Below are 10085 nucleotides of genomic sequence, written 5' to 3' on the forward strand. Positions count from 1 at the left end.
GACCAGGTTTGGTGGTTTGGTGAGCAGAGAGCAGGCTGCACTTTGGGCCCCCCAGACCCACCCACCAGCACCCTGCTACAGAGCGGGGTTTTCTCTCTGTCAGCGCCTCTCCCATTCTCTCCCTGCTCCTCTCCTCCCTCCCCACCTCTCTCTCCCCCCAACCCCTGTCTCTATCTCTCCTTTACCCATGGGATGGCCTCCGTTCCCTGTGACTCTGACATTCTCCAGCGAGGCTATCAGGGTGGTCCCGTTCCCAGAAGACTTTCTTGTGCTTCTGTCCCTAACCACGACATTAGCCTCGCTGGGGCCCCGAGGGACCACAGCTCTGCAAGGCCCGCTCGACCCGACACGGCCCGCTGCGATTCTCGCCGGGTGCCCACGGCACGCAAGACGCGTTTCTGGGAGGGATCAGACCCACCTACCGCACCTGCCCGCCCACAGGCCGCGTGTGGCATTCGGCCGCGACATCTCCAGGGCAGCATGGTCTGGAGTTGGCCTTCGCGGAAGAGATAACGTGAACATTTCACTTGCCTGGCAGATATTTTTAGTCTTTTGTCCAAATTTTGGAAAGAATGGAATTTTGGAAGTATTTTCTCTTACATGTTTAGCATTCCTACGCTGACTCACCGCCTGGGGAAACCGTGGTTTCCCGCTGCTTCGGTTACACTAAACGTTAACGATTCCGGCACTTGGTTCGGCCTGTTACAGGCCCCCTAAGCCGCGCCCCCGGCACCGGCCTGCTCCCCCGCGGCCCCGCAAGTCCCCGGCCTGGCCGCGCCCGCGCCGGCGGTGCGGAGTCTGGGCCCATCCAGGCCCCGCCGAGTTCCCCGCCGGACACGTGCGCTGCGCTTTCTGATAGCAAGAACATGACCTCAGGTAGGGACAGGAAATTAAGTTTCCAAGCACGCTGAGGTCACTTTAAGAATTCAAAGGACGTGAGACACCTGCCTGGGTGGAGCCTGTCCCCTCTGCCCTCTGTCCCCTCCGAAAATGCCAGCGTCCAGCAGTGACCGCAGGGGCTCCCGAGTCAGGGAGGAGGCGGCTGAGACCTGGGGCCCGGCGAGCGCCGTCTTCCCCGCTCCCCTGCCGGGCGGAGGCCGGACCTCCCGTCGCCGAGAGCCCGCCCTGGGGCGCGCTGCCCTCGCGGAGCCGGTTTGCCCCAGCGCCCGCCAGGAGGAGAGGGGAGGCGGAAGCCCTGGGCGAGAGGTGCGGGGCGGGAGGTGCGGAGGTGGGAGGTGCAGGGGCGTGGACACCGGGCTGGCGGTGGGCGGAGACGCGGGGCAGGAGGACCGGGCCCGCGGGGGCCCTAGGGCCAGAGGTGAGACCGGGCGAGAGGGGCGGGGACCGAGACGCCGGGTGGGAGGTGAGGGGCGGGGACCGGGCACCTTGCGCAAGGTGAGGGCGGGCCGAGGCACTGGGCGTGGGAGGTGCCAGTCTTGGGTGGGGGATGGGGGCGGGCGCTGGGGCGATTTGCCAATCGGTGCGGACTCAGGTTCGCCCCAACTCCGGACCTGGGCCGCGGGGCTCCCGGGCGCTGTTCCTGGCCACGCGCGGATTTCGGAATTGGCACCGGGACTGACAGGCGCCGCAACCCCGGCGCGTCTCCGCCGGACCGGAGCCGGGCAGGCCTGTCCCCTGCGAGAATGCGGGCCCAGACGGCCCTGGACGCGCCCCCGAGCGAGCGGTTCCTTCCCCAGGACCCCGCGGCTTCCCGGGACCTGGACGCGGCGCGGCCGACGCGCAGGAGCGCCGTGGAGAGGCTGGCGGCGGACCGCGCCAAGTACCTGCGGAGCCGGCCGGGGGCTGGCCGGGGCTCAGCTTCCGAGGACGGCGGCCCCGAGGCGATCAAGGAGCAGGGGCACGACCCCGGGCCCCCGGCCCGCGCCCCGGGCCCGGTGGCACGCAGGGCTATTGCGCGGAAGCCGCTGAGGCCGGACTCGCTGGTCATCTACCGGCAGAAATGCGAATTCGTGCGAGGACCGGGCGCCGACGGCTCCAGGGCGAGCCTGGTGAAGAAGCTTTTCCAGGGGCCGGGCAAGGACAAGGCGCCGCAGCCCCCTGAGACGCCCCGGCCGGGAGAGGAGGGCAAGGCTGGGGGCGGGGAGGCTGCCCCGAGCAAGCTCGGCCTCGCAGCGGCTCCCGCAGCCCCAGCTGCCCCCGCGCCTCGCGAGACCCCCGCCCCGCCGACCGCAGCGCCCGCCGGGGTCCCGGCTGCGCGCCCGTGCCCCGAGCTGCGGGCGGCGAGGCGCGGGGGGCTGCGGCGCTCGCAGTCAGACCTCAGCTCCCGCCACTCCGCGAGCATGGCCGAGTTCGAAACCTTCTTCCAGTACTGCGGTCTGGACCCCGAGGTGGTGGAGGCTCTTGGCAGGGAGAACTTCTCCGTGGGGTCGGACCACGTGGGCCTCAAGGTGCGCAGCGTGAGCGTCGCCACCTCCGACAGCGGCTTCTCCAGGCACAGCGGCGGCGAAGAGGGGCTGCAGGAAGAGGAGCTGACAGAGCAGGTGCCCAGCACCACCTCGGTCATCGAGAGGAACGCCCGCATCATCAAGTGGCTGTACACCTGTAAGAAGGCCAAGGAGACCCCCAGCCAGGGGCTGCAGGGGCCCGCGTGACCGCCTGCGCTCGGGGACACCAGGACCCAAGGTGTGCGCCCGGAAAGCGGGGCGGGAAGCCGGGCCTGCCCGGAGGGCTTGGTGACTGTGGCCGGTGGATGTGGCTAGTTCCAGCTGATGCTTAGATTCCAGTACGCACAGTGGAAGGGACCCAGAAGATTGGGGTGCAGAGGCTTTGAGTTGAGCCACCACAGCTGCGGAGCAGAAGGCACCGACCCAGGCACCTGCAGGTCCCGGGAGCACGCTGCCACCCGACCGCCTAGAAGGGCAGTTCTGTGAGTTAACGCTGGTCCCGGCTGGCTTGTTATTGTGAAAATAAGAGAAATCAGAATTGTAAAGTCCTGTCCGCAGGCAGTTACACCCCTGCCGGTGTTACTTCCCGTGTTGAGAATGGCCTGAGAGTCCCAGTCCTGTGAGAGGCCGGCGGCTCCACCCGCAGCCCCAGGGTGGCTCTGCTGGCAGAAAGGAAGGCCCTGTTCCCTCTCCGGGCCTTTCCCAAAGTGGGAGTCTCCCCAGGACCTTGTTAGCACTTTGGCATTCATTTAGCAATAAAAAATTTTGTTTAGCTAAATTTTGTTTAAATTGCTTTGAGAGCTTCAGTTTGTTAAACGGGGGAATTGGGCTAGATTGTAACTAATGTATCAGAGTTCTAAACTGCTTGGATTCTACAGTTTATTCGCCTCTGAGGACACTACAGGAAGTAACTTTCTTCCCTTTGAACAGCCAGTCGCACAGGGCTGACCTCGTCTGTGGAGGAGCAGAGGACTGTCTGTCCTCACTGCCACCTGCTCTTCCCCGAGCAGAGGGCATTGGGGAATAGTGAAGAGAAGGTACCTTTACAGGGCTCTCTTTGAGAACCAAGAATTTAAACATTGCCCTTCGATGACAACTTGCTAATTATGAGACGAAATTATTTTGTCTGCCACTGAGATAAACTACTAAGGCACAGCAGGGGCCTGGGGACCGTGTGGAGCTGCCACAGGACGTTTGAGGGTGGAGGAAATCCCAGTAAACTCTCTGGCCGTCCTCAGTACACACACGAAAGTCAGCAAGAGGAGGTGAATTCTTTGTTTTTGTTGAACTCAGAAAGCTCAGGATTTAAATTCTTCCTTATAATTTATGGAAGATTTGCATTTTCTACTAGCCTAAGTCCCCCAAGAGTGTATATAGGCAGTCACTTTAAAAAAAAAAGAAGTTCACAAATTGTCTTTTGGATCTGAGAGGAGCAGGTGCTGGGAACGTCGCCTCATGCTGCGGCTGTGAACACCGGGGTGGGGGGGCGTTGGGGGGGTGTTGGCCGCCAGGGGACACCTTCTGGCCTGCAGAGCCCCAGACCGGGGAGGGGGCCTGTCTTCTGTTAGCAAGTGACTCCAGCACTGTGCACCAGCCTTCTTTGTCCACAGAATAAAGGGAGACGGAGAGGGTTCCCAGCCTCTACGTGTATATTCTGTGCAATTCCATGATTGGAACTGGAAACGGAAAACACAAAAACACTACTGGATACTGTACAAGGTGAATTTATGAGTAAGTTCCCTCCAGGTAGCCAGAGCCTGTGCAGCCGGTCGGTGCAAATAGTGGTGAGACAACAAGATGACAGACAAACACCAAATAAAACCCGACAACAGAAAAATGAAAGAAGCCCCTCTGGTCCCTCCAGACCCAGGGCCACCCCCGTCTCTCACGCTGTAGTGTCAAAACAGTGACCTGAAAGAGAATGTAGGATTTAGCCTATCAAGTAACCTTTCCAAAGCCCTTTTAGGTTTGAACCTATGAAAAATGTAGGAAGTTTGGTTAGCCGGTGAAAACTTTCACTTTCATGACAGGAAAGTAGCTGAAGCAAGAGGGAAGGGAGGGCAGGCTTGGGAAAGTGCCAAGGGCAGACTGACAGGAGAGCAGAGGCCCTCGGCTTCTGTGTTTCACCAACCTTGATCCCATTTGTTCAAGCAGAAGACAGTGTCCCTGCCTTGCGACAAGTTTCACGTTGTTGCCCACAGCAGGGGACAGTGGCACCGAGCCCAAACGTGCTGTGCCTTCTTTGGACCTGCAATGCTGAGACCTGGCGCGGGGGCGTGGGAGGACTGTGGGAAGGGAAGGAGTTGCCTGGGCTTTCTCCAGCTCACTGGGACAGTGTCTGCCCGTGACCTCAGTCCCCTCCGCAGCCGTGGGGAAGGGCCGCACGGACGGCCAGTCACAGAGTGCGCACGCGGCCGTGGGAGATCCTCTGACTTTCTGCACAGGAGTCACCTGTTCTGAGACCGGTTCTATGACTTTGGGAGGATGTGGCAGCAGGAATTCAAGCCGTGCTTTTTCTGCTGAAATCTGTAAGGACTCAGTTTAGGATTTCATGAAAAATTCAGAAAATTTGAGATGAACAAAGGTAGGCCTTCCAAGTGAAAGAGAAAATAAATACATGTTACGGAGGTGTTTGTCCCCTTGGTAGGTAGAGATTTATAAATTATGATAAAGATATCTCATCCAGAATTAAATAATCAGTGCATAAGTTTCTTACCCCTTGGGGGAAAAATGTTTGCTTTTCAAAACTGAGAGAATCGGAACTGGAGAGTGACTCACAGAATACCACACAAGTCCACTGCGGATCCGTGAGTAACAGAGGGTTACACGTGGGCAGTTCTGTACTCTGCTTCCCAGAGTGTAATTCATGAAGATTGCTTTTCTGTCTGGTGGTACTTAGTCATCTTCCTGTCCCTCACTTCATCAGACTGGGGACTCGCCAAGATTTATATCTTTCTGGTTTGCATAGAATATCTAAGTTGCTGCTTTTAATGCTGGCATAAAAGAATGGTAACTTGTCCTTTGGGGTAATTAGGGATAAACATTGTTTAATTTCAAGGCAAAAGAATTCAGATATCCCACAGCTATCTTAACATTTATCCTTGACAAAAGAAAGAAAGAAGTACCTGGAGAAGCCCAGTGAAGGTTCCTGGAGCAGAATTGTGTCTGATATTTACAAAGACGCTGTGGGCAGGTAGAACAAGAAATCTGGGGACACCCTGTGCTTTCTGCCCTTTCTTTGGTGACTCTGAAAAGCTCTGCAGTTACCGGCAAGGAGCACGGTTTAGGTAAACACAAGCTTGAGCAGCCACCTTTGCCTGCCCGCTGGCCAGCACCTGGGCCTTCAAGAGATATTGGTGTTTGGGAAGGGAGGAATCTGTTTGCCTTCAAGTATTTAGTTGAACTGCCTGCCTTGTTTCCTATTTTGGCTCCATCTCTGGGAGTTAGCCCTGGCTTTACCAATATTCAAAGTTTTCTTTACTGCCCCATGAGTCATTGGAGGCAAAGAGAAATTTCAAAAGCCCAGGAAAAGGCCTGCAGGGAGGCGGAGATTCACTCTGACAGAGAAACCAGATGATAGCTGCATTTAGTGAAGCTACTGACTTCTTTTCAAAGTTCAAAACTCAAAAAGAAGGTATTTTAAATGCAGAGAATGTCTCAACACCAAAAACTGCAGGGTCCAGACTTTGTATACAGCATTGCGTATTCCAACTTTTGCCTGAACTGAGGTTGACGCACTGTTTCTTTGCCTCCTCAGGAAGCAAACCTTGCGGACAGTGGAGGCTTCTTCTAAAGTGTGTGGGGTGACTTGAGACCCCGGGGCCCTTTGCCCCGTGTACCTAGGCACCAGCATGACTGCTACTCCCAGGTATAAAGCACCCCTCGACAAAGCTTAAGTGATTTCAGAAGGTTTGAAATGCTGTAGGGAATATGGGAGACACAGATGTTCAGAATCTGCTGACTGTAATAGCTGAAGCACCAAGACACGTTTTCCTTGTTTGAAGGGGACCTATCCTTGCGTCAGTGGGAAGCTAGAAAGCTGTTTGGAAATATTTTTAGGGTCATCTTTTTTACCCTAAAATTGATTTTTTAAAATGCAAAGCGCATGAACACCAGGCATGAATGCATGGTATGTGCTTCTTGTGACCATCCCAGGCCGACTGGCACCATTTAAATCAAAGTAATCATGAGCAGGTGCGTTCTGCTTCGACACGCTGGCCAAGAAGGAGCAAACTCACACACCCACACACACCGTGCCCAGAGCTCAATTTCCAAAGCTGCACGGGAAACTGCTAAACTGAATTGCTAAACTCCTGAACTGCACAAGGGATGATCTCATTTAACAAGTCAGAAAGCACTTTCAAAATCACTGGAGGGTAGAAGGTTGTTCACCCTCCATTTGGGCTGCAGGTGTGTCCGTACCCGTTAAAAGATGAGTTAGAGCTGAGACACTGCTGAGTGAAAGCTTTGCTCGTACTGGACAGTCTGCGGGGAGCTGGCGGGAGAATCTCGGTGTTTCCACCGCACCTTTGCCGCAGCACCGTTTAGAATGTGCTCCGTGTTCTCTTGTTCCAACTTCCAGAGAGGACCCAACACGGCATCTGACCCGACACACCCTTTGTCTACCTCGCAGCCCACTCCCACCCCCTGCGTCACATCATTGCCCTGAGTGTGGCACCAGGTCACTCTCTTCTTCAAAGGGTGGGTTTTGGAAATGAGGGGCAGCCTCCGGGTGGCTGGGGACTGGGATCAACTGTGGGTAGGAGCTTATCGGGACCTTCATTCTGAAATTGCCGTGACACCAAGATCAATAGAGTCAGATTCTGAACCTTCTGAGGGAAATTTTGTATCCATGACGACTCAAAGAAAATTTGTCCCCCAGTCAACTCTTTCAAAGCTTGCTGTGTCTTGCCAAAAGACATCTCTTCGAGAACAAAGTCACTAGAGAGAAGAGTATGGAGCGGAGAGAAATGAGTTTCTCAATGGTCCTATATTTTATAAACCATTCCGTTTTGATGTATTCATGTATTTGTTTAATAGCTTTACATTTTTATGACTGTTTTACTGTGAGAGTAGGTCTTTGAGTTACTTAAATATTTACTTTTATACAGTTATTAGTCTAGTCTTCAGATAGTTTTCCTTTACTTCATGTGGTTCTAGTGCTTGTCAGTATACTTTTAAATCTCTTTGGTGTTTTTGTGTATGTTGTTTAATTTTGGCCGTGAGTGGAGTGTTTGGCACTGAATGAGGTGCTCGGTACTGTAGCGATTTGTTTTCAGATAAGTCCCAGGCACACACGTGGGAGCTTTGCTGGCTGACGATGTGCCTTTCTCAGTGCAGACCCTGGGTCAGGACAGCAAGCAGGTCCCTGATCTAGGCATTTTTTCCCAGTTGTTGCTCCAAAATGCTATTTTCCTGTTCACTGTATTTCATTTAGTTTAAAAAGATAATGTCAAAGGTGAGAGGTTTTTATATGATCTTTTTATATACCCAATTTCCTTATTGGCAGGTATATCACTAATTTTCTATGTGAAAGCTTTAAGTAAAAGTTTCTGTGCCTCTCTGAACTGCAGCCTAGGTCAGATTTACCTAAGATCAAGATGGTGCACACTCATCATTCATATAATAGGTTAAAATATAAAAACAAATTGGTTTTCACCTAAAACCACCAAGATCTTTCAGAAGCACCTGCACCTTCAGTGGTGGGAAGAGAAGAGTGCGGGTGGAGTGAGCTTGGGAAGCAGGTGTCAGAGGTGGGGTGTGAAGAACAGGGGAACTGGGCAGCCTCAGACTCCCAAAGAAGTGAGTTAATTCTCCTTCCCTTCCACTCCGACCCCCGCCGTGGCCTCCTGTCTTGCGTATATGGTTAGAGGTGAGTTCTTGTCTACACCTGAATGACCCCAATGTGCTGAGTGACTCTGAGAAAAATCAAACTCTGCAGCTCAGTCTGTAGTTGGTTTCCACACAAGGATGAGCAGTAGTTTCTGCTACAAGATTCTTTCATTCGTCCTGAAAGACTAGCAGTAAAATAACATGATTAAACGTAATGGAAAGAAAACAATGATGGGTAAAGAGGGAAATAACTGGCAATAGCCTTTGTCTAATGGCGTGGACAGGTCAGCAGACCCTCAGGCGCGTAGCGAGGAAGTTCCTCCTCGCGTGGATGTATATCCATATATGTGGTTGTTGAGCTGCTGGCCTTTGACACTGGAATGAAAAGGAAGCTTTACTGAACATTGCACTTTTCAGGAGGATCAAAGGTCAGTGCTTGGGTTAGAGCCGGTGACGCCAGAAAACATCAGGCCCAGACGATTGTTGAGGCAGTTTCTGAATGGAGTTTTTTCTACACACTACTTGCGACTGGAATGCAATATTATATATTCTGTATCAAAGCAATAAAGTATCTCTATCATTTATTAAATTGATTTATGAATTTTAACAATGCAGAAGAATTTTAAAGTGAGCATATGCTTAATATTATTCATATCTTTTGTTTTCTCCCTTCTCCAATGTCATCTCATCAGATTATCGGTAGAAGTGAGGAAAGCTTTCCAAGACTAGTCCCAGGCCAGCTGCGTGACAGCTGAAGTCTCCCACTGTCCTCGAGATGAAGTGCAGTAAAAACAGTTTTGGATATTCAGCACTTTGCGCTTCTCTAATTGCTTCATCAGTCTTCTGCTTAAAAATATTTTCTTCCAGGCCGAGCGCGGTGGCTCACGCCTGTAATCCTAGCACTCTGGGAGGCCGAGGCGGGTGGATTGCTCAAGGTCAGGAGTTCGAGACCAGCCTGAGCGAGACCCCGTCTCTACTAAAAAAAATAGAAAGACATTATATGGACAACTAAAAATCTATATAGAAAAAATTAGCCGGGCATAGTGGCGCATGCCTGTAGTCCCAGCTACTCGGGAGGCTGAGGCAGTAGGATCGCTTAAGCCGAGGAGTCTGAGGTTGCTGTGAGCTAAGCTGACGCCACGGCACTCACTCTAGCCTGGGCAACAAAGTGAGACTCTGTCTCAACAAAAAAAAAAAAAAAAAAAATATTTTCTTCCTGTTTTGTATTATCGTTGGAAAATGAGCACAAAGATAAAAATGAAAGCACTGTTTGTAACCTTTCTCATTAGCTCATTAGGTGAGGCAAACTGCTCCCGGGAGGTTTGTTTTCAGTGTCCTCGGCGTGGCCTGGGCGTGTGCCACCCGGGGTCATGTGTGAGGCACGAAGCTGGCTCTGCCCTCGCTGCGCTGCCCGGGCGGGGCTGGCTGCGTGTGCAGGCTTGCTGTGTGTGGCTCCCGCCTAAACCTCTGCCAGCACCACCGACAGGCGTTCTGCCGCACCCGTGTGTCCGCGAAGCGCAGGGACACCTCCCCGGTGCTGCAGAAACTCAAAGCTGCTGGGAAACAGCCTAGGCGTTGTGTGCTGTGGCCTCTGTCACACGGTCCAGCAGCGGGAGCCGTTTCTCGTCCTCAGGGAAGGTTGAGGGCTTGGTTAGGTGTTTAAGCTTTGTTTGCATGTTCATTGATGAATTAAGTAGATTTATGTAATATTTAACTGTTCTGGGTTGAAAATAGTAAACAAAGAGGAAATTGAGTGTCTCAGCCCAGGAGCCTGTAACTCCGGCCTTGGCAGTTGCAGGGAGCAGCTGATGGGCGGAAAACACGGAACACCAGAAAGCGTGTGCTCCT

At 53.3% G+C, this 10085-nt stretch overlaps 1 protein-coding gene across 1 annotated transcript; it reads left to right on the forward strand.

The window, feature by feature from the left end:
- The first annotated feature begins 837 nt into the window (after positions 1-837).
- On the forward strand, positions 838-3199 carry FAM110C (family with sequence similarity 110 member C). Its single transcript, XM_069494364.1, has one exon. It carries the CDS (start codon positions 1644-1646, stop codon positions 2610-2612), a length of 969 nt encoding a protein of 322 aa, XP_069350465.1. The 5' UTR covers positions 838-1643; the 3' UTR covers positions 2613-3199.
- Positions 3200-10085: the final 6886 nt, after the last annotated feature.

Source organism: Eulemur rufifrons, chromosome 19, assembly GCF_041146395.1.
Source record: "Eulemur rufifrons isolate Redbay chromosome 19, OSU_ERuf_1, whole genome shotgun sequence".
In the NCBI taxonomy this organism is placed as follows: domain Eukaryota; kingdom Metazoa; phylum Chordata; class Mammalia; order Primates; family Lemuridae; genus Eulemur; species Eulemur rufifrons.